General features: G+C 39.3%; 1 protein-coding gene across 4 annotated transcripts in view; it reads left to right on the top strand.

Moving 5' to 3' along the window:
• DPY19L4 (dpy-19 like 4) overlaps positions 1 to 20,327 on the top strand; it is a 46,576-nt gene extending 26,249 nt beyond the window's left edge. For 3 of the 4 annotated variants that reach the window (XM_034763304.1, XM_034763306.1, XM_034763305.1), the window contains exons 15-19: positions 316 to 372; positions 3,035 to 3,117; positions 8,272 to 8,404; positions 11,621 to 11,779; positions 17,340 to 17,504. In XM_034763304.1, the coding sequence (XP_034619195.1) occupies positions 316 to 372; positions 3,035 to 3,117; positions 8,272 to 8,404; positions 11,621 to 11,779; positions 17,340 to 17,504 (597 nt within the window). Of the gene's footprint in view, positions 1 to 315; positions 373 to 3,034; positions 3,118 to 8,271; positions 8,405 to 11,620; positions 11,780 to 17,339 lie in introns of all 4 variants that reach the window. The other variant, XM_034763303.1, reaches the window with a different exon arrangement.
• Positions 20,328 to 24,666: the final 4,339 nt, after the last annotated feature.

Below are 24,666 nucleotides of genomic sequence, written 5' to 3' on the forward strand. Positions count from 1 at the left end.
CAAGTAAAATCCTGTTCATTCATATTGAGTTTTGCTTGATTAAGAACTGCAGAATTTGTCCAAATGTCGTTTAATGTTCATGTCTGAGACTCGTTCTATTATAGCTGACCGCTTTTAGATGTGCAGGGTTGTTGTATATGTTTTGGTCCCAGAATATTAGAGAGATAAGGTCCAATAAAAGATATTGGTAACCTCTCCCACCTTGTGTTTCAGTTTTTAGGCACAAACAGTAAATATCCCAGATTCCATGTGTGGAGAATAAAGGAGCAATCAGTAATCTTTTTTGTTTGTTTGTTTTTGTTTTAAATATTCTAGGCTCTCATTCTGAGTATGGCAGTTCCAAGTATAATAGGTTTCAGCTTGTGGAAAGAGGTAAGAAAAAGAGTATTTTAAGGGTTCATTGTAGGCACAGTATAAGTAATGTCTTGCTGGTGAGAGAAGATAGTGCCTCTGTGAAGTGTGCTCTAGTGAACACAGTTCTTTAAAAGCAGCAAATAAAATCATATATAGTTGTATGTACAAGGATACATAACAATTGTGGCTGGTGCAATTAAAACATGCATTAGTCTGTTGGCTGAAGACAAACACATTCATTTAAATTTTGGATTTATAAAGTAAAGTGATTCTACAGAGAAAATATTGCAAAAGTAAAACATTGGAACATTTTTAAGAGTATGTCATCCCATGTGTGTTTTCACTGAGAGGCAGTTAGATAAGTTGGAAGTAGAATTACAGAAGGCAGTTGCAAGTGCTTTATCTGAAAAGCTCCTGTCAACAAGAAATGGAATTCTTAGTTTAGAACCTTACGTAGAAATAGTCTAGATGTTCAAATACTACAGTAAAGGATACCATTTAGGCACTTACATAGATGTGTCCTGATTTAAAAAAAAAAAGTTCAATTCCATATTGCAATAGTTCAGAAAGGCTATTTCTAAATACTTAATTGTTTTAAACAATTTATTTATGTAGGAAGTGTTAAAAGGTTTATAAATCGTTGCCATGTAAATATCAAAAACAAAACAATCATTACAATAGTGAGCTTTTGTTAAATAGACATTATACAGGGATCAGATTGCTCTTTTAACGGGTGTTATATTACAGAGTGAATAGTTGTTAAAATTTAAGTTTGTAAATGGCAAAAGTATCTGAAAATTATAGTTCTTCTCTGTATTGAGATGACATGGACACAAGAACAAATGGATATAAACTGGCCATCAATGAGTTTAGGCTCAAAATTAGGTGATGGTTTCTAACCGAGGAGTTAAGTTCTGGAACAGCCTTCCAAGGGGAGCAGGGAGGGCAAAAAACCTAACTGGCTTCAAGACTGAGCTTGATAAGTTTATGGAGGAAATGGCATGATGGGACTGCCTACAATGGCATGTGACCCATCGGCGACTGCAAGGGCAAAAATCCCCAACAGCTGGAGATGGGACACTAGATAGGGAGGGCTCTGTTACAACAGAGAATTTTTTCCCAGGTATCTGCCTGATGAGTCTTGGCTGCATGCTCAGGGTCTAACTGATCACCATATTGGAAGCGGGAAGGAATTTTCCCTTGAGTCAGATTGGCAGAGACCTTAGGGCAGTGGTTCTTAATCAGGGGTATGTGTACCCCGAGGGTATGCACAAGTCTTCCAGGGGGTACATCAATTCATCTAGACATTTGCCTAGTTTTACTAAAATTTCATACAGACAATGAATGACTTGTTTATATTGCTCTATATACTGATGTGTAAGTACAGTATTTGTATTCCAATTGATTTATTTTATAATTATATGGTAAAAATGAGAAAGTGAGCACGTTTTCAGTAATAGCGTGCTGTGACATTTTGTATTTTTATGTCTGGTTTTGTAAGCAAGTAGTTTTTTTTAAGTGAGGTGCAACTTGCGGATACGCAAGACAAATCCGACTCCTGAAAGGAGTACAGTAGTCTGGAATGGTTGAGAGCCACTGCCCTAGGGTTTTTTTGCCTTCCTCTGCAACATGGGGTATGGGTCACTTGCAGTTTTAAATCTGTAAATGGTAAATTCTCTGTAACCTGATGTCTTTAAACCATGATTTGAGGACTTCAGTATCTCAGCCAGAGGTTAGGGGTTTATTACAGAAGTGGATGGGTGTGGTTCTGTGGCCTGCAATGTGCGGGACATCAGACTAGATCACGATGGTCCCTTAGTGATAAGGTATGAACATCTGATTCAAATGGTTTATTATTGACGTTCTGATATGATGTATGTATAGCAGTAGAGTAAGACTTTCTTTACACATCTTCTGACTTCACATATGCTGCCAGTGCATTTAAGTTGGCTCTCTGGGAAGCTATAATGGCTTTAAAATGTTATCAGATATAAATCTATTTACAGTAAATAAAACTTGTTCAATGACTGGGGAATTCTGTACTTCAAATTGTTCTAACAAAACTGTTTTAAGGGTTTGGACACCTAAAGGGCTCTATATGTTACAAATCCAGTTTAAGAAGTTTGTGTCATTATACCATAGAACTGAACTGAAGGAAAGGGGGGGAAAAGTTGCAAAATGTTAAAAAGATCCAGATGTTATAATAATTTTCTCTCAGAAACTTCCATAATTTTATACTGAGGAGAATTGCGTTGGGGTCATTTGAGAAACAGAAGGACACTTCAATAAAATGCATTACTAGATTAAATTACATAGTATTGTTAGACCTACTATTACCCTTTGTAGAGGGACAACTGCGATTTAGTTTACTATTGTATGCTTCAAGTTACTGTCTCGAAAACCAAAGGGAAAAAGTTTGTGGTTTTGTTTGTTTTTTTAATATAAGGGGTCAGATTCACTCCTTGTGTAAATCCTTTGGAGTTTATGGTACTAAACCATTGAATTTGGACCAAAATATAGAACAGTTTTATTAGACTTTAATTGATCATCTGCAGCAATATTTCTTTTGTGACTGTAAAGACTACAGATTACTCTTATTGCTATATTTAAAGTTACAATGTTTGAGAGATCCCATTGGGCTTACCATGGTATGTAATAAACTTCTGTTTATTTTCTTCAGTATTTTCCTAGGATAATGACAGAGCTTTCAGAACTGCAAGAATTTTATGACTCAGATACAGTAGAACTCATGATGTGGATAAAGTAAGTGTGAGTTCCTGGATGTATCTCTGTTTTGTTTTGCTCAAGGCATTTTTGTTTTGAGTAATAACAGCATATTTTATCATAAGACATAAGAACAGCCATACTGGGTCAGACCAAAAGTCCATTTAGCCCAGAATCCTGTCTTCCGACAATGGCCAATGCCAGGTGCCCCAGAGGTAATGGACAGAACAGGTAATCACCAAGTGATCCAACCCCTGTCGCCCATTCCCAGCCTCTGGCAAACACTCATAGACTCATAGACTATGAGCAAACAGAGGCTGGGAACACCATCCCTGCCCATCCTGGCTAATAGCCATTGATGGACCTATCCTCCATGAACTTATCTAGTTCTTTTTTGAACCCTGTTGTAGTCTTTGCCTTCACAACATCCTCTGACAAGGAATTCTACAGGTTGACTGTGCGTTGTATGAAAAAATACTTCCTTTTGTTTGTTTTAAACCTGCTGCCTATTAATTTCATTTGATGACCCCTAGTTCTTGTGTTATGAGGAGGAGTAAATAATGCTTCCTTATTTACTTTCTCCACACCAGTCATGATTTTATAGACCTCAATCATATCCCCGCTTAGTCATCTCTTTTCCAAGATGAAAAGTCCCAGTCTTATTAATTTCTCCTCATATGGCAGCTGTTCCATATCACTAATCATTTTTGTTGCCCTTTTCTGAACCTTTTCCAATTCCAATCTTTTTTTGAGATGGGGCGACCACATCTGCACGCAGTATTCAAGGTATGGGCGTACCATGGATTTATACCATGGAGGCAATATGATATTTCTGTCTCTCTCTATGAGCTGAGGGGTGAAAACATTATCTATCCCTTTCTTAATGATTCCCAACATTCTGTTCACTTTTTTGACTGCCACTGCACATTGAGTGGATGTTTTCAGAGAACTATCTACAGTGACTCCAAGATCTCTTTCTTGAGTGGTAACAGCCAGTTTAGACTCCATCATTTTATAAGAACTAAAGAACAAATGGATATAAACTGGCCATCAGGAAGTTTAGACTTGAAATTAGATGAAGGTTTCTAACCATCAGAGGAGTGAAGTTCTGGAACAGCCTTCCAAGGGGAGCAGTGGGGGCAAAAGACATATCTGGCTTCAAGACTAAGCTTGATACGTTTATGGAGGGGCTGGTATGATGGGATAGCCTAATTTTGGCAATTAATTGATCTTTGACTATTAGCGGTAAATATGCCCAATGGCCTGTGATGGGATGTTAGATGGGGTGGGATCTGAGTTACTACAGAGAATTCTTTCCTGGGTGTCTGGCTAGTGAGTCTTGCCCAGATGCTCAGGGTTTAGCTGATCACCATATTTGGGGTCGGGAAGGAATTTTCTTCCAGGGCAGATTTGCAGAGGCCCTGGGGGGTTTTCGCCTTCCTCTGCAGCGTGGGGCATGGGTCACTTGCTGGAGGATTCTCTGCACCTTGAAGTCTTTAAACCACGATTTGAGATCTTCAATAGCTCAGACATAGGTTAGGGGTTTGATACAAGAGTGGGTGGGTGAGATTCTGTGGCCTGCGTTGTGCAGGAGGTCAGACTAGACAATCATAATGGTCCCTTCTGATCTTAAAGTCTGTGATTCTATATGTACAGTTGAGATTGTTTTCCAATGTGCATTACTTTGCATTTATCAACATTGAATTTCATCTGCCATTTTGTTGCCCAGTCACCCAGTTTGGAGAGAGCATTTTGTAGCTCTTCGCAGTCTGCCTGGTACTTAACTATCTTGAGCAATTTTGTATCATCTGCAAATTTTGCCACCTCATTGTTTACCCCTTTTTCCAGATCATTTATGAATATATTGAAAAGGACTGGGCCCAGTACAGACCCCTGGGGGACACCACTATTTACCTTCTCCATTCTGAAAACCTACCCTTTGTTTCCTATCTTTTAACCAGTTACCAATCCATAAGAAGACCTTCCCTCTTATCCCATGACCGCTTACTTTGCTTAAGAGCCTTTGGTGAGGGACCTTCTCAAAGGCTTTCTGAAAATCTAAGTACACTATATCCACTGGATTCCCCTTATCCACATGCTTGTTGACCCCCTCAAAGAATTCTAGTAGATTGGTGAGGCATGATTTCTCTTTCAAAAACCATGTTGACTCTTCCACAACAAATTATGTTCATCTATGTGTCTGACAACTTTGTTCTTTACCATAGTTTCAACCAGTTTGCCTGGTACTGAAGTCAGGTTTACCGACCTATAATTGTCAGGATTACCTCTCGAGCCCTTTTTAAAATTTGGCGTCACATTAGCTATTCTCCAGTCATTTGGTACAGAAGCTGATTTAAATGATAGATTACAGACTACAGTTATTAATCTGAGTTTTCCCTCCATACTTGATCATGTAGTTTGGGAAGAGAAAGAAGACAGGGATTATGGGCTTGATATTACTTCCATTGAAAGCAATAGGAACTTGTCATTGACTTCAGTGGGAGCAGAAGCAGCTTCTGCATGTGTGTGACTTGCTTTCATATAATTTAGTTACTAATCTTAATCGCCAAGTAAAAAAACTTAAGTTGGTGAATGTTATATTCTTAGTTCTTTAGATGCTAATTTTCTAATAGCTAATTGCAAAAAACATTGGTGGAGACAAATATCAGGCTTGATCCTGCAAGGTGCATAACCACTTACATTCTTAGCTGTATCAGGGCCAGAGTGCTCAGCAATTGGCAGAATCAACCCTACTGATAGAGGGAATAAGAGATTTAAGTAAAGCAGTAATGTAATGTAGTTGGTTAAAGACTTCCACTTTGACCAGGAGGCTATGTCAGTTCTTGTCCATGGCTGGCTGTGCTGGTCATAACTAAGGCTACGTTTTAGTCACGGGTATTTTTAGTAAAAGTCACAGACAGGTCACGAGAAGTAAACAAAAATTCACAGCCCATGACCTGTCCCTGACTTTTACTAAACATACCCATGACTAAAACTGAGGGGGAGCCTGCCCGGGGCCCCCGCAGGTGCTGTGAGAGGGCAGCCCGGGTGCTGGGGCGGGCAGGTGAAATCATGCGGCCTGGGACCCCCACAGGTGCTTGGGGGTGGGTGGGCAGGCAGCGATATGTGGCCCGGGACCCCCACTCATGCTGGGGGCGGGAAGGGTTGGCAGGGCCAGTACGCTACCTACTTACCTCCACGCCTCCCCCATCCAGTAGCAGCAGACTCAGTTTGGGTGTGGGAGGGGGCAGGAGGTTGGGGCATGGGATGGGGTGAGACGGGCTCTGGGCGACGCTTACCTGGCTGTGGGGCTCCCCAGAAGTGGTGACATTCCCCTCGCTCAGCTCTGTCCTAGGCAGAGGCGTGGCCAGGCAGTACTGCACACTGCCTCCGCCTGCAGGCACCCCCACCCGGCAGCTCCCAGTGGCTGCAGTTCCCGGCCAATGTGAGCTCTGAAACCAGTGTTCTGGGCGGAGGCAGCGTGCAGAGCTGCCTGGCCATGCCTCCGCCTAGCAGCTGAGCAAGGGGGATGTCGCCGCTTCCAGGGAGCCACCCAGGTACGTGCCGCCCAGAGCCCACCTCACCCCATCCTGTACCCCAACCCCCTACCCCCTCCCACACCCAAACTCTGCTGCTGAGGGCACGGTCGCCTGAGACTGCCCCAGCAATGGCCAGTGTGCCTGGCGCAGGGGCTGCCTGAGCTGCCCCTGAGCCAGGTGCATTAGCCGCTGCAGAAGTCACGGAATCCGTGACCTCCGTGACAAACTCGCAGCCTTAGTCATAACAAATACCGAGAGTACAACTGAATCTTACTTGAAGAAAAAATAATTTATCTGTAAAAATAAATGCTTTCCCAATGAGAACTACAGGCCCTATTTGGCCCTCACACAGTGCAACATCTGTTCTGTTGATGCTCCTGGAACTTGTGCCTTTGAGGGTAGAATTAGGCCCCTTGTGTTCAAATAGTTTAGTGATTTTAACTGTACGTCTTCAGAAAAGACTAGGTTGATAATTATGATGTTCCAACCAATTTCCTCTTTTTGTTAATAGCAGTGTAGGATATTTGTCACCCCGTGGATCTTTATGGCAGCAAGTGGAACCATGCCAAGTGCCTAATGACTTTTGCATTAGCCTGCATATATTACACATCCAGTACATAATTATTCATGGTGAATTGCTTTGAGATATGCTCAACAAAGAGCAGTCTGACTACCACTTTTTACAGCTGTTTGTATTTTTAATGAAAATGGAAATTTTTCAGTTCATAACTGAATATCTTTATTGGCATCTGCTGGCGGGCCACGAGACTGTTTATATTGACCGTCCACAGGCATGTGCCTGCGGACGGTCAATGTAAACAAACTGTCTCGTAGGCCGCAGGTTGCCCGCCACTGAACTAGAGCCTGTTAAATATTTGTGTGACCTTTTTTGATAGTCAAGTTGTCTAAACACATATATGTCTTTTACCAGTACATCTTCAAATAAAATAAAACCTTGCCAGGGCAGAACATATGATAAAATGAATCTGATTATTTAAAAATATTCGTTGTGTGGTGGGACTTGCAGGAGCTTTTAATTGCTTTTTGTTGATAGGTAAAATAACTGAGACATATTTTCTGAGTATAGCTTTTGAACTACCTTTATATAAAAATTTGTATTTCTTTTATAGGCGCTCTGCTAGGTGTATATAAATATGTAGCATCTCTTTTCTTGTTCTGTGGTTTTCATTTTTTCTACAGTTATTGCCACATTTCTTTTCCTCCTTCGCCTTCCACCCATTCCTGTGTGTTCTACTTGGCATTCTCTTGCCAGCCCAGAAGACCAGGATCCCAGTCCCTTCAGGACCAAGTGCTGTTTCATGAATTAAATGATGCAGAAGTGAATGGCAGTTAGCCAACCCTTCTCTCCACTCTCTTCATCAGGAGGCCTTAATTAGCTCATGCTCCTAATAAGCCTGGGCTTCCACCTAGCAATGCAAAGGACTTTGATCATGCTACTAGGCCACTTCATAGCTGATTGCTAAGAAGAGTAATTTCAGTTAAATGTGTTAGATGCATAAAGGTATCTTCATGAGCTGGAATTTTTACCTTAACAGGTTATAAGATTCATTTGGGTGTTAGAATTGATATAAAATATTGTTTTAGAAAATATGTCCTTGTACTTAAATGCATGAAGTGATGTTGTTTTTTGTAGAAGACAGGCTCCTGTTGCTGCTGTGTTTGCTGGAAGTCCACAGCTAATGGGTTTGATTAAGCTGTGTACTGGATGGATGGTGACAAGTCTACCTTCATATAATGATGTTGATCTTCTACAAAGAAATGAAAATGTGAGTATCTGATTCCAAAAATGTATTGCGGTATCAGTGATTCATTCTTCATTCGTTATGTGGGAAATGAGTTGAGGTGCTTGATATGTGTAGGAGCATTGAAAATTATACATGTCAAAGAAGATAAGTGAAGGCCACCTGATGGTCTTGTGGAGTTGGAGTTCCAACATGGGATCCAAGTTCAGGTCTCCGTGTCCCTTGTTTCCCGGACCACCTGGGATGAGGAATTTTTATTATTTATTTATGCTAGTGCCCACCATGTGGCAGGTGCCTTCCAAACATTAAATACCAATGGAGTTTACATTCTAAGGATAGACAAATAGACAGAGGTTGGGGAAGGGTAATGTACATGGCAGCTTGATTCACCATAAGCAACATGGCAGAAGTGGGTTTTAAGAGGAACATGTTAGGAGAGTTGTGGCCTTGCTGATGAGCTCAGGGAGGTTTTGCCATGCATAGAAGACTGTGTGGAAGAACACTCAGGAACACTGAGCGAAGGGCATCGGGGGCCAATGTGAAGTATGACAAAAGAAGATAAGTAAAGAGGGACAGAGTTTTATAGAGCTGTGAAGGTGGTGTCAGAAACCTTAAATTTGACATAAGAGTGGCTGGGGAACAAAAAGAGAGATTGAAAAAGCGTGATCGTATCAGTGGGCAAGAAACATAAATTTAGTGACTTCATTTTGTCTCTGTTGAAGAGCAATGTATGTGTTTGAGAAACCAAAGAGGAGGATGTTGCAGTAAATCAAGGCAGGATATAATGAGGTCCAGAATGAGAGATTTGGGTGTGGAGATGGAAAGAAAAGGACAGATCTTGGGCATACTAAGAGGAATACTTAAAAGAAGTTGCAGGACTCGCATAATGCCTAGATGTTTGGATGAGGAAGAGGGAAGAGTCAAAATAACCCTCTGTGTCTCAAGTTGGACCCACTGTATAATTGCTCTAAAGTCCTCCCATGAATGGGTACACAGGAGTGCAAAATAATATTAACTCCTCTCCAAAACAGTAAAAATCTCACTTTTTGTATACTGGTATTGTATGTATATGTATGTGATGTGTCTGGTTATTTGGTAAATACAAGATAGGTCAAATTCTTGGGACCCATTTAATTTAGATTATAGTGATTTAATTTTTCCTGCACCTATGTAGGATTATAATTTTCCCCCATCTAGAATCATTTAATATTCAGACCTAGTAAAGTCACTGAATTTAGCACACTTTCTAGTATTGTAGTATACAGTGTGTCCTCATTTATGTATTCACCTCCATATCCCATGAATTAATTTCCCTTGATTGCAAGAGAGTTTTTTCAGATCATTATAAAAATGCAGAAGTGAAGAGCTAATTTTCTGGATTCTGACATGGTTCTGGGCTACCAGTTGAATTCATGGGCAGAAACAGACCTGCATCACTGGAGTCTGAGATAAACATCTTTCAATTAAGATGTTTTGCTACTTAACTGAACCATGGAGCAGAATTGACATCTACTTTGACCATCCGTGCTGGAATTGTGTTGTATTCCAGGACTCTGAGGATACTATGTAAACAATTGGCTTCAGAATAGTGAAACGTCTGTAGGCCTGAATGACACTAGAAATCATTTTGTTGCCAGGCAGTCTTGTTTGAGAATACAACAAAAAAATAAATTGGAGAGTTAAGAGTTAGGTGGTTGATTGAGGAGAGATAATTTCTTATTTTACTGGGTTTGATGCCTTGACACTGTTATCTTCTGTCTTCTCATGACCAGTAAATACTAAGGGTATGTTTACACTGCAAATGCCACAGCAGCACAGCTGCAGCTATGCCATTGTAGGGTAGACCCTTGCTACAGCGACAGCAGGGGTTTTTCCATCGCTATAGTAAATCCACCCCGCTGTGAGGTGATAGCTCAGAATTCTTCTGTCGACCTACTGGTGTCTATACCATGTGTTAGGTTGGCTTACCTATGTCTCTGAAGGGTGTGAAATTTTCACATCTGTGAGTGATGTAGCTAGATTGACCTAAGTTTTAGGTGTAGACCAGGCCTGAGTCTCAGCACAACTTTAGAAACTGCATTTTGCCAGTAATGTTATTTTTTTAACAGGAATCGACTGCCTCACATGATTTTAGATGCCCTTTGGCTTATTTTTCCTTCCATTCCTCTCTTGCCTGTTGATCTCCAATGAGATCTCCTGACATCAAAAAACAGAATCTAAGCAGACATTTCCAAAGTCTTTAGCAGTGCACTTCCATAGTAGTGGTCAGTAGCTGGTGCAGAATATCAATACAGCCATGAAAGGTAAAAAAAGTGTTCCAAGTTTTCTGTTTAGAAGGACTTGCCCGATCACCTGCTATTACCACAGGGACTACTCTGCAAGGAAATTGAGATCAGAACTCTAAATAGGTTCCTCGTTCCCTGTTTGAGGGTGATGCAAAAGTATAGCAGGAGAGTAGCAGTGTTTCATCACTCTCTAGGAACTCACCAGCGGACTTCAGAAGCATGTGACAGACTCCAGAGTGAACCATATGTCTTCTCCTTCATTAGAAGAATAAATAGCCCAAATGTGAAGATGAAGAAATTAAGTGTATTTGAGTTGAGGTGGGAGGATGGGCTGAGCTGGGAGCACAGTGGAAATAGATTTTCAAAGTTCTGCTATTGAAGGAAAGGCTGTTAAAACAGGATTTCCCAACCTCTTAGGGCAATTTTACCAGGTTAGCAGCCCAAGACCTCAACTATAGCAGAGTCTACATCATCTCCCATTCAGCTCCCCATGGTCTTATCAGCTATGGAGCTTTTGCTGTCCACAGTTGTCATAAGCTAAAAATACTAGCCCACTAAAGGACTGACACGGAGGCTTATCTTTTAAGATTCTTCCTCCTTATCTTGAGAACCAGTCACAGACGCCTGAAGCCTTATTCATGAAATCCTGTAGTATCATATACCAGTGCTTGTAATCCATGGTTGTTAAATACTCTCGACAAATGTCTAGTGCACCAGAGACTTTAAACCTTATGACTGGTCTCCAGAAATCCATTTCACTTACAAAAACATATTTTACCCTTAGATATTTCTGGAAATGTATTGAGTAGCAAATTTATACAATTATATTTTTTAAATAACTGCCTTTTTATAATTTGATGTATATGTAACTTCTTATTCCCAATTACCCAATGTATTTAATATGCATTTAATTTTCCATAGTTTTAATTTGTATTAAATATTTTCTAATCTACAGATTTATCAGATCTATTCAAAAAGGTCTGCTGAGGATATTTATAAGATACTCACATCCTACAAAGCCACCTACCTAATTATAGAGGATTCAATTTGCAATGAGGTTGGACCTGTGAAAGGATGTAGGGTTAAAGACTTACTGGATATTGCTAATGGCCATGTAAGTATCACCTGGAAAAAGTCAAATGTTTGAATGAATAAAGTAATTAGTTAAATTTAAAGAAAAATGAAATTAATGCCACAGGAATACTTGTTTTGCCAGTTACAGTTAGCATGCAATCTGGAATTGATAAATATCTTAGTGAATCTTAAGCTTTTGTTTTGAAAACACCCTTCTTTTTCAATTTTTTGAAACATATGATCTTTCCCCCAGGTTGTTCCTTAGCCCTGCTGAGTAATCCCTTCTGATATGTTGGCACCTAACTGTGTTGCTTCCCCACCAGTCATTAAATATCTAAGCCTATACAATTAAATTATTTTTATATCTAAAATAACTAGCAAAGTTTCCCAAAGAGGTTCTGTAGAGTATGTCCTCTTAGGCATATCTCGACTATGATATAAGGTGTATTTTTAAAACGTTTAAAAACCCTAGTGCAGACAGAGAAAAGTTGTATTGTAACGCATTAACTTGATCACCTCTACCAGCTAACATATTACAATAAACTTATTCCATCTACACTAGGTATTTAAAATATGGTAGTTACAATGATTTAGATAAACAAGCCCTTAGATACCACTGTGAAGTCTGAGCACCAAATAGGGAATTAAAATCTGCTTAGACTTCTTCATACTGGATTATGCTTTTTGCCTTTTCCAGGTTTAGTAACTCTTGCTTAGTCTGTTGGTAGGGCTTGGTTTTGGTTTATTTTGGGGGTGGGGATGCAGTTAGAGGGAGTTAGTGGCTATTCATGGCTTCAGTTTCAGTGAGAAGTCTTTCCAAAAAGTGAGTCTTACAACTTGCTCTGAAAAGGATCAGGCTTTGACTCAGAAGATGCAAATGCACGGATCACAGTGAGTGCATCTTTGAGAGGAAAGGACATAGTTTACTGACAAGTTGGCAGTGAAAGCAAGCATTTCTTGCCACTCTTGCTGCCCAGGTGTCCAAGATTTGCAATGAGTCCAATAAGACTGAGACTTCATACTACTGTGAATAAAGAGAGAAATTAGCATCATTGACATTTTGAAGTACACCTCTACCCCGATATAATGCAACCCGATATAACATAAATTCTGATATAACACGGTAAAGCAGTGCTCCAGGTGGGGGCGGGACTGCACACTCCGACGGATCAAAGCAAGTTCAATATAACGCAGTTTTACCTATAACGCAATAAGATTTTTTTGGCTCCCGAGGACAGCTTTATATCGAGGTAGAGGTGTATATTACTTCAGTCTCACAGGTTTCAGTTTAAGCCAGACACTCTTCATCTCAGTACTAATCCCTTTAAATCACTAAGAGATCTTTGTAACTGTTAATTCTGTTTGTTGAGAAGAAGGAAGGAAACTGAGTGTCATGCACTCATTGATGCCAGCCATGCACATTCATCTCACCAAGGGATTTCCTATAAAGATTGAAGAGGAGGCAGAGACTAAATTAGTCTCTCTCAAATTCTGCATGTGAGAACGGTCAGAGATGAGGACAACTGCCTATTACAGCTCTCTGGGTCTATTTAGAGGAATTAAAACCCATCATATTTCTGCCCCATTCATTCCAGCTAAGTCTTACAAATGTGTCAACAACACCATGTGATTAACTGCCACAGGCTGCAGAAAGGCTGATTGTATAAGGACTGACATTTGGTCTTTATCAAGAACCATAAGAAGATCATCAGTGGCTACTAAAGACATCTTCATGCAGTATCTTAGTCTGAAGACTGATAGTGAAGAGTCTGGGATGTTAGCAGTGATATGTGATGCTGACATTTGTCTCCATCTTCTAATTGATTTTGCATAGGAAGAGGAGGTTTTGATGCCTATATTTTTAAATAGGGAAAATATATATAAACTTTGTCTCTTTCTAATATTGCATTGCATTCTTGGAAAAAGATACAAGCTCTACTTCATTTATGTTAAGTATTATAAACATTACTTTTTGATTTATGCAGGACCTAGAGGGATATTAGAGAAGACAAAGTCACGTTCCAAAGGGAAATACCCAAGATAATTGCAATAGTCCAGTTTCAAAATGAAGAATAGTCCAAGATTGCCAGCATATAGAATTAATATTATGGGGTGACTCTCTACCCACATAAAAAGGAAAATAATTGCTATTATCATTCTGCGGCACAAAAAGATTCTAAAACCATGATTGCTTGATGGTGTGACTTGCTTTATTAGCATGAGGCGGCAAGGAGTATATATACTGGCAAATGAAACATGAGAAAATCTCATAAAAAATCATGCTGGATTTGCCTCACTGGTTTCATATTCATTTTATGATGTATCACATGTAAAGCTTTTGATACTAAAAGGGGTCTGAAACAGCTTGCATACGAGGAGAGATTAAAAAGATTGTGACTGTTCAGCTTAGAAAAGAGATGACTAAGGAAGGATCCGATAGAAGTCTATAAAATCATGAATGGTGTGGAGAAAGTGAATAGAGAGTGTTATTTAACCCTTAACATGGTACAAAGGGTCACCCAATGAAATTAATAGGCAGCAGGTTTAAAAACAAATATAAAGAATTACTTCTTCTCACAACACATAGTCAACCTGTAGAATCATGGTGAGAGGATGTTTTGAAGGCCAAAGGTATAACTGGGTTTGAAAAAGAATTAGATAAGGTCCTAGAGGATAAGTCTATCAATGGCTATTAGCCAACGTGGTCAGGGATGCAACCCCATGCTCTGGGTGTCCCTAAACCTCTGACTGGCAGAAGCTGGGACTAGACTACCAGGGATGGAGCACTCACGATTTTCAAAAAGAGAGATAGGGCCAACTGTGGCAACTGTCGAGGCATTGCTCTCCTCTCCAGTGCTGGGAAGATTCTTGCTAGAATTTTACTGAATCCCTGCACCCTCTTGCAGAGGAAGTATTGCCGGAGTCCCAATATGGCTTCAGGCCATCACAAGGCACCACCAACATGATTTTCGCAGCCAGGCAGATCCAGAAAAAATATCAAGAACAACACCAGGAGCTGTATATGGCCTTTATCGATCAGACCAAAGCCTTTGACTCTGTTAACCATGAGGCTCTGTGGAAAATCATGTCAAAGTTTGGCTGCCCAAGCAAATTTATCACCATTCTAAGACTATCATTAGATTCTATCACCATTGCAGGATCTTCTCACCAGTACTTTCCATATCTTCCCTTATCTGAACTGTTATCCGACATCTTATCTTACATTCACTTTTTCTTATTCTTTGACTATAAACTCTTCATTGCCAGGAATGCAAATACATGAAGTAATAAAGTAACTCAATGATTTCTTGACCAGGTGGCCAAAGAGCAGGCAGGGTTGTTTGATTTATGGTACGTTTGTGAGTGAGAAGGCAAAAAAATCATAGAATTGTGCAAAATGAAGAATCTGACTTTTTTTCAGTGGCCCTGTTAAATTTTTTAGATTGTTTTTAAATTGTATGAGGTTGTAGGTTCAGGATTGATTTACCTAATCCTTGGCTATTGCAAGCAAGAAGAGGAAGAGGAACTTCTCTGTAGAGTTGTACTTTTTATTTCTCTTTACCTTACACCCCTTAAATTTCTCTGACTTGTTGAATATTTACAGGTCCACATTATGCTGGAGACTCAGTTTAAACATTTATGCAGCAGAAAACTATTTGAAATGGCTTGACTGGCCAACATGATAGGAATAAATCATGGTAGAACTATGTTTTTAAAAAGTTGTGATAGCCTATTCTCATAGCTAATTAGAAATAAACTGATTTACTAGTACACAAGTGTGTCTCAAAGTTTTCTGTTTAAGTAATATTTAAAAACTATTGATAGTTTCAGTCTCAGGCCTGGTTTACACTACATGGTTAGGTCAACATAAGCTGCTTTCATCGACCTAGCTCTGGAAGTGTATTCATTTAAATTTGGCTCCCGCCGACATAAGTGCCTCTACACCAGTAACACCGCCTCTCCAAACAGTGTAGAGTTATGGTCAGTGTAATTAGGTCAACGTAGTGTCAGTGTAGACACTGCGTTGCTTACACTGACTGTTTCTCGCTTCCAGGAGCCATCCTACAGTGCCCCACACTGACAATACAATCAATGCAAATGTTCCTGGTGAGGACCCACACAGCCAACACAAGGAGCCACATGTATGCACACAAGCAATTTTAATAACTGCTATGGCTGTGCTGACATATAAGTTAGGTTGACATAATTTTGTAATGTAGACATGGCCTTAGTCAACAGTTATTTCTAATATCAGAGGGGTAGCCGTGTTAGTCTGAATCTGTAAAAAGCAACAGAGGGTCCTGTGGCACCTTTAAGATTAACAGATGTATTGGGAGCATAAGCTTTCGTGGGTAAGAACCTCACTTCTTCAGATGCAAGACTTATGAAGCAGCAGCTGGCCAGATTGCATGTCCGTGTGAGCACACGCGCACACAAGCACACATGCGCACGCACAGTGGCAGGGCAACCCTCCATGTGCATGACTCCAACGTGGATGGAGGAGGGGCCAACCCGTTCCACAGACCCTGCCGCCATTCACCAGGTCAGGATCCATAAGTGAAGAGGAGGCAGTCATACTTTGTATAGCGACTGGGCCAGAGGATGGACCTCATTCCCTGCCCTGGTCCTGAGGGGACTCCCCAAGGAAGGTAACAGTGGGAGGGTGTATTGCGTGGTCCCTTTAAGTGAGCAGGGTGGTGGGGATGGCTGTGGTGGCTGCATTGGAGCCGTATGACTAGGTGGTCCCAGGGGTGAGGTACACACAACGCNTTTCGTGGGTAAGAACCTCACTTGCATCTGAAGAAGTGAGGTTCTTACCCACGAAAGCTTATGCTCCCAATACTTCTGTTAGTCTTAAAGGTGCCACAGGACCCTCTGTTGCTAGTTATTTCTAATTAACTTTGTGTCAGTAATTTGAGAGTGAGGCGTTCACTTATCCCCAAATTAACAGGAAAGACAGCGGGTGTCTCTAACTCTTTGCTCAGTATAGTCAATGCTATAGATGTGGTGTAAAACAGGGCTGTATTAAAGAAGAAAAGGGTGGGCTAGATGGCTTAAGGAACAGATAATGAGATGTGAAGCCTTTTGCCTTTGGGCTGACTGGTTTGAATCAACTTCATGGCTGTGAAAAGAACGAGGAGTACTTGTGGCACCTTAGAGACTAACAAATTTATTTGGGCATAAGCTTTTGTGGGCTGTGGTAATTGACACCCATGTTTTCAGTCTCTGAAAGGGGGTCAATGAATTAATTGGTCTTGGAAAGAGAATTTCTTTCTCATCCCCAGAGTTGCTCCCTGCAGGTCTGATTTGAAGTTGGTTGACAGGGTGATGTGGATAACTTTGCATTGTGCTGCTCATGCTTTCTACTTCTATCATATAGAGGATTTTTGTTTTCAGGGGTATTAATCTAGCACTAGCATTAATCAATTCACAGGCATTAAGTTAAAAAAAAAAAAACACCCAAAGTATAGGGGAAAATGTTTTCTGCCACTTATGTATATTTGTGTTATCTCTATTGGAATTGTATAATATAGAAATGAAAAATTAATTATATGTTCTGTGTTTAGGTTTCTCTAAACAAATTTCTTCTCCTCTGATAGGTGGTTTGTGACGAAGGGGACAGTTATGCCTATTCTAAATATGGACGATTTTGTCATGAGATCAAAATGAACTATTCTCCATATGTGAATTATTTTACTCGGGTATACTGGAACAGATCCTACTTTGTGTATAAAATCAACACTGTGATATCCTTCCAATCTTGAAAAATCATGGAGACTTCTTTTTGAAGATTGACCATGTATGGAATTAATAGAAGTTTCTATTTTAAAAGTGGCTTTTTTGCAGATCGAAGTGGGAGCATGCAGAATGCTCATTCTGTTAGTTTACCAAACTGGAACTCTGTGGACTACAGCTCAACAAGCCAGAGTACCATCCTGTAAGGAAATGTGTCAATTTTTACAGTCTCTACAAAGTGTGACCGTCTTCCGTAATTCTTACATTTGTCTTTCCAGTTTTTCCCATTTTGAATCATCCTAATTTTCATGGAAATAAAATGTCTAACTTAAATATTACAAGAAATAATTAAATAACTTCTAGATGGACTTACTTTGGAAAATACAGAAAACATTTGGGCGTGATTTAAATTCAAGTTGTTATACAGCTTTCATTTTCTAGCATTTGAAACCATCAAAATGTCCCAAGAAAGAGACCATGCAAATAGTTTGATTTTCTGTTAATAGGACTGTCTTTAACTATGTGCATTACTATTACACACACATTCAATCATTTTCTGGGTGTAGGTATAGCATTTTTGTATGAGCCAAATCCTGAAGATTTTACTTAGGCAGAACACCCATAAATTTTAATTCAATGCACGGACAAAGGGGTCCACCTACATGGACAAGTTGGCAGGATCAGGATTTTAATTTGGACTGAGCAGGTCTTTGGAGTTTGGCCACATTAGATAATATATACTTATTCATTTTAATAGATATTATGTAGTTAGTCTTGGTAAAATATTGCCACAAATTTTATTTAAACCCCACACACACAGTGAAGTCATGGTAAAACAGTTGATAACTATTTTTTAAATATATGCATATAATGAATTAAGAGTATACTGTCATGGTATTTTTTCAAAATTTTAGAAAATATTTTGCCTCCTAACTTTACTCCTTTCCCACACCATGCTAGTCAGTTTTCTTAATGAATTCTCTATTTATGCAATTTATTTTGTTGCTACTTGCTGTGCTTCTGCTATAATGGATGTTTGTTTGCGTCTATTTTTGGCCTGATCTTGGAGTCCTGAAACAAAACACCGCAAAAGAAATGGACATCGTGCCTGAGGACTGCAAAATCATGCCTGCTGTGTCTGCTGGAAAAATGTAAATCCAAAGAATTCAACTTCTATGAAGTGTGCATATACAGCAAGAATATGGTGCATGTGTATGCTTACCATTTCCTCTGTGCACATAGTTTTTTTTATTGTTATACTAACAGTGTTGCATTATCAAACAACTCTGGAGTGATCTTTTTTTCAAAATGCTTTATTGTTGCAAATGTCATTATATCTGTAGTCCAGTTTTCATTTCTAGATGTGCTAATTTTTGAGGCCTGAAAACCTTGACAATGTTTTAAATTATCCACTTTATTTGAAACCATGGCTCAGATAAATCCATTAAACAAAATAATAATGGGCTTGGTGATCTGAAGGAAAAATGGTTTTTAGTATAATTGAGTGACAGGGTATAGTAAGTAGCCTTATATCAGATGAAGCCTTGACATATCCATTATATTAAGAATGTGTGTGGGTGTTTGTGTATTTTATATAAAATCCACTCACAATATGCACTATTTGTGTGTTTATACACAAGTGCATATGTGTATCTGCACTGAACATTTTTCAGACTTTTCAGTCACTACAATAAACTAATGCATTATCTTCAGCTACTGCAAGCTGTGGGAACCTTTTAGTGGTCTTTTCTGTGTGTGATAGAATGAATGTAGATGTATTTAATATTTTGAAATAACTCTAGAACTCCATATGCAGTTGGAGTTCATTATAATTGACTGTCAGGGATGTCATACCTATGTCTCATTCCTAGTAAACGCATGAGCCTAAACGTTCATGAATTCCATTTCATAATAGCAATAAGGCATTCCAGGTAGTGAATTTCAGGGTGACTGTTGCACTCCTTGGTGGCTGAAGTCACTTAGCCAATGGCCTCATGCCTTATAACAGCATTCAACGTGCAATATTTTAATTACCCTGGAATAGACTGCCTATTGTGTTTTATACAGTACTATGTTTGTATAGTACTGAGTAGTACATAGTGTGAATATGTACACATAGAATACATATGTATAGACAAATACAGCTAACGCCCATTCTACACATCTGAAAATAAATCCCATCTGTAGCACATTGGCCTTTATACGTTTGAATAGACATGTTAGCTCTTTTTTGAACTGTGATATAATATTGTTAAGTGTTGTCATTCTTTTTAAGTAGTGATGCTACTTCAGTTGATTCTGCTTTAGGAGAATCAAAATCAGGAGGATTTTTTTATGTGTTCATTATTTTGTTTTTATATATATATGAAAAACTGTATTACAGTAGCATTGGGTTATCAGGCTAAAGAAAACAGAAAAAGAGTCTTGTAACTGTGGGAAAATGTAGCCATTGTAATCCCTGTTAAAAGGCAAAAATATTTAAATAATTAACCTAAAACTTTGGTTTGAACATCCAATCAAGTTGCTGACCTGCTTATGAAATAGCCAAAAAAAAAAAGTGTCATCTACTAAAGGTCTATTCTGTTTCCCACTTTTTGTGGAGAACGCAGGTTCTATGGTGTTCCTGGGAAGGATTAAATAGGGCTTTTCATACAAGTAAGCTGCAGTTATGCTCTGACTTGCTTTCCAGCATAGGTCACTAGCATTACAAGCCTACTAAATGAATAAAAACTCATAGTTGTGAGGGTGAGAGAACATACTAAAAAATCACATCTGTTTTACTGTAGAAGTTGCAATCCATTTGAAATATGTGCCTTGAAAGCTTTATTAAACAAACAAAATCTTTCAACTTGTGTTTGTTTTTGTGAAGATTTTTAATCCATTTCTTTTGTGGTTTATGTAGTTTCAATTGTATCTCATTTTCAGCAGGAAAAGATCCTAGCAACCTCCTCCAAAGGTGCTGCTGCTGTAAATGGCACAGCTAGCCTCTGTGCCAGCCATTTTGTTTATAACCATTGACTCTACCAGCCCAGAAAGAGAGATAAATTTGCATGGCAAGTTGTTGGCTTTTGTTCTGGCTTCCTCCTTCCCCCTATGAGCCCTCAATGAACAAAAATATTATCTGAAAAGGTTATAGGTGGAAGATAAAGCAGTAAAATACTCCTAACCTTTCACCTTTAGATCTCTGGTTTCAGATTTAGTCGGATCACAAGTGAAATGAGATTGATAATCTCAGCCTAGCCCCTAAAGCATACTTGTCCAGACTGAGTCCAAACTACCACATAATTTGACACAATTTTGCATGATTGTCTAGAAGAAATGTAGGACTGCATTAGCAAGGGTGATCAAGGTCATGGTTAAGATGCTTTGTCCAAATGATGCAACACACTTATTAATTAATACATTGAAAGAGCACTTTCACTTCCTCCAAAATAAATTAATTTTTTTAAGCTAACAGCTGCTATCCTTACGAAACAAAGACTAGTGTTACAAAGAACAAGTGTTTAATGGACATTTTAGGTTTTTCCAATTACTCACATTGTTGCATATTAAAATATAAATAGTAAATCTTTAGGGATCAAATCTTGCTTGCCTTACTCATGTAATTAGTGTCCATTGAAACATCCCTTTGGTTTCACAGGAATAAAAGCTTCAAGATTAAATCCTAGATTTGTAAATTTTCAGTAAGCCACATGTTGATTACCGATGTTAACTTTATACAATCCCTGTATTTTAACCAAAATCAATAAGAAAAACTGGTATGTGTGTGCAGATGCATTTAGAGAGTTCTTCTATCATCATTTGGAGACTTTAAATGTGTAGTTATTATTACTAATGGCAGTTAAACTGCTAAATCCTCTTGTATTGATATGCAAATAGACTCCAAAGAACATTGGAATAAGGATGTAGCAAAAAATGAGCTTATTTCAATTCAAGTAGGCTTGGCAGAATTTGATTATTGAGATGGATAATATAAATATTTGTTTAAGCTTTTTTTTTATTTTTATCTAGTGAAATGTTCACAGTTGTGAGAAATTATTGGTAGGTCAGACAATTATTTACTGAAAGTAGATTTTAAAATTCAAAAAGTTAAATCTTTATAACTGTTAGCTGATTTTGACAATGTGTTTATCAGAATGTTCACTCTGAATACCCTTAATCAAACTCTAATACGTTCTTAGGTAGCATTTTTCTTACTTTGCCTATCTAAGTTTTCAATTATGGATGGAAATATTTTTTGTTGGTTTGTGTGTGTGCAGTGAAGTCAATGTTTACCTACAGTTACTGATAAAAATCTAATCCTTCCAAGCCTAAATACTGTACAAACAATATTTCACTGAAATAATACCTCATCTTTAAGTTGTTTAATTGTGTGTTGAATATGCTTAATAGTGAATGTTAGTAAAGTAGTGGCAGCTAGAGGAACATGCAGTGCATGTTTATATAGTAATTTTTTTTTTTTTACGTTATCAGTGTAGCCAAATATGTTTAAAGACTTTTCTGAATTGTTTGGTACCTTAATTGCTGTTCAAATGTGTTACTAGAAGTGGTGATATTTTAGACATCAATACAATTAAATGCATGTTTGATCTACTTTTGAAAATGATGAGATTATAAAGATTTTTTTTATTTGATGGGAAAAGGGATGCGTGTAGTGCAGGGCCGGCTCTGGCTTTTTTGCCCAGCGCGGCAGGGGAGGGTGCCGAGCCCAGCCGCGGGCCCGCAATCCCCGGCCGGAGCGCCAGGAGGAGGGCGGAGAGCCCCCGGCGGCCAGAGCGCCGAGAGCAGGGCAGAGAGCCCGGCCGGTGCTCTCCGCTGTTCCCGGCGGCCAGAGCCCCGGGAGCAGGGCGGAGAGCCCAGCTGGGGCTCTCCGCTCTCCCCGGCAGCCAGCCCGCCGCGGCTCTCCGCTCTCCCCAACCGGCCGGAGTGCCCTGGGGAGGGCAGCAAGTCCGGCTGGGGCCCCGCTCTCCCCGACTGGCCAGAGCGCTGGGGGGAGGGCGGCGAGCCCAGCCAGGGCCCCGCTCTCCCCGACCAGAGCCGCTCTCCCCGACCGGCTGGAGCACCGGGGGGAGGGCGGCGAGCCCGGCCGGGGCCCCGCTCTCCCCGACGGCTGGAGCACCAGGGGGAGGGCGGCGCCCCCCTCCAGGTGCCACCCAAAGCACATGCTTGGTGGGCTGGTGACTGGAGCCAGCCCTGGTGTAGTGTTATAGAAAATTTTAACTTTGAGAACAGAAACATCTTGCTGGCAATGCTTTATTTTTTCCTGTTGGCACTTATTGGTAGTGCATGTGGCATAATTACCATATCTAATCCTGTGCAAACATTTAATGACAAATCTGAAAGGAATTGTACTGACTGTCTTCTGAGACAGATTGCTCTCAATACACTTGGTATACAGCAACTATTTTCTCCTATGACAGAAGTTTCATCTTTGCAAAAGATGAAATGTTAAAACCAATGAATATGGATCAGTTGAGACAAACTTTTTACCTCTGCTTTTGAGACCTCAAGTATTCTTTCATAAGGAAAGAAGCTTTAGTTTATGGTAAAGTAACCTGCTTGTTCTGTTACAGTAATAAAATTGTTTCTGTATTTTTTGCTTATACAATCTTTTAACTAACTTGAGAGTTATTGTGTAAAGTTCTTCAAACATTTGTCTTTTGGCACAGAATAATAATCAAAGTACTTCAGCAGTATCCAACCTATTAAAGCTGGATCCATATGTCACAGTGACTGTGACTAGCTGTTGAGAAACATATCCGAAGAAGTGGGCTGTAGTCCACGAAAGCTTATGCTCTAATAAATTTGTTAGGCTCTAAGGTGCCACAAGTACTCCTATTCTTCTTTTTATATTGGTACAAAGTAGACCAGCAAAATAAGATGTTTCATGTTCAATGATGGGGGGGGGGGGAAGAAGGGGGGGTTGAAATCTAATTTTCTAGCTAAACAATCTTTTTTCAGGGATAAAGAAAACTGGAAGGGAATTACTAAACAAACGCAAATACTTAACCATAAAATTTTGCATCAACTAGTATACTTACCCATCTTGTGCATGTGCTATATGTACAGGTAAGCATTAACAAAAGCAAGAATCTCCTATATTATGTTTATATGGTGATGCTAGTACAATTAGGGTTTTTGACTCAGATTGTGGTTTGTATCAGTTTACTGCATGGTTATATTAAATTTGGAAATGACTTCATTTTATCTAGGATTTTTACAGATGTTAGAAACATTTGATGGGAAATTCAGAAAAATTTGACAGTATGATATATACTAAAAATTGTAGTAAATTGAAGTTGCTTGGATCCTTGAAGCCTAATTCTTAACAATACTATGTCTTAATAATTAGTTCATCAAAAATTTTCCCTTTAAAACTATGCAGGAACTAAGTCTGATCTTAAATACATTAATACATATTACTGAATATCTTAAAATATCCAAGGGCATTACGTTTTTTTTCAAGCAGCATAACAAAATGAGCTTGTTTTAGCTGTGATGAGAATCAAGTCTATTGTAACCATAAAGTATGTCTGTATACATATACAAATCCTTATTTAAGACTAAGGCCCTGACTTACTCAGTTTGCTGATTGCTATATTTTGCTTTAAATCACAGTTGTTCTGGTATATCGGTTTAAGACACTTTGGACAAATCTGAGTGTCAAGCAAAAGCACCAGTCAATTTTGGCAGTGTCGCAGCCTCTTGCCTTCAGGACTTTGTCTCCCAGATTCTGTAGTTCTTGTTCTGCCTCACTATTTGAAGCATACTTCAGTTCCTGTGTGACTGACTGAAAATAAATTAGATAGCAAAGTGACAGGCACCTTAGTAATAGATTAAAAAAAGTTTCTCAGTAGAACTTGAAAGGCAGACTTTAAAAGAATATTACACCTATAGAATGCCACTTAAATGCACAGCTGGTAGCCCTAATGCCTTCCTATGGCCACAGGACTCTGAACCATTGAATGAGATGTTCTTGAGGGCTGCAGTTGCTCCCAGGTATTTGATCTCAAGGTAAGCCAGTAGCTCTCAGAAACCTATGGAAGATGTAGGAACTCCTGCTCAGTACAATAACTTAACAAGTGTTCAGTCTCTTCAGTTAAGTCTTTACACCTTCCTGCATTGAGGGATGTTATCTCTTAACTAAAACTTTTGTAGAGAATAGGTACATACAAACTGAAACCCTAAGCT

The sequence above is a fragment of the Trachemys scripta genome, chromosome 2 (genome assembly GCF_013100865.1).
Source record: "Trachemys scripta elegans isolate TJP31775 chromosome 2, CAS_Tse_1.0, whole genome shotgun sequence".
NCBI classification, from domain to species: Eukaryota; Metazoa; Chordata; order Testudines; family Emydidae; genus Trachemys; species Trachemys scripta.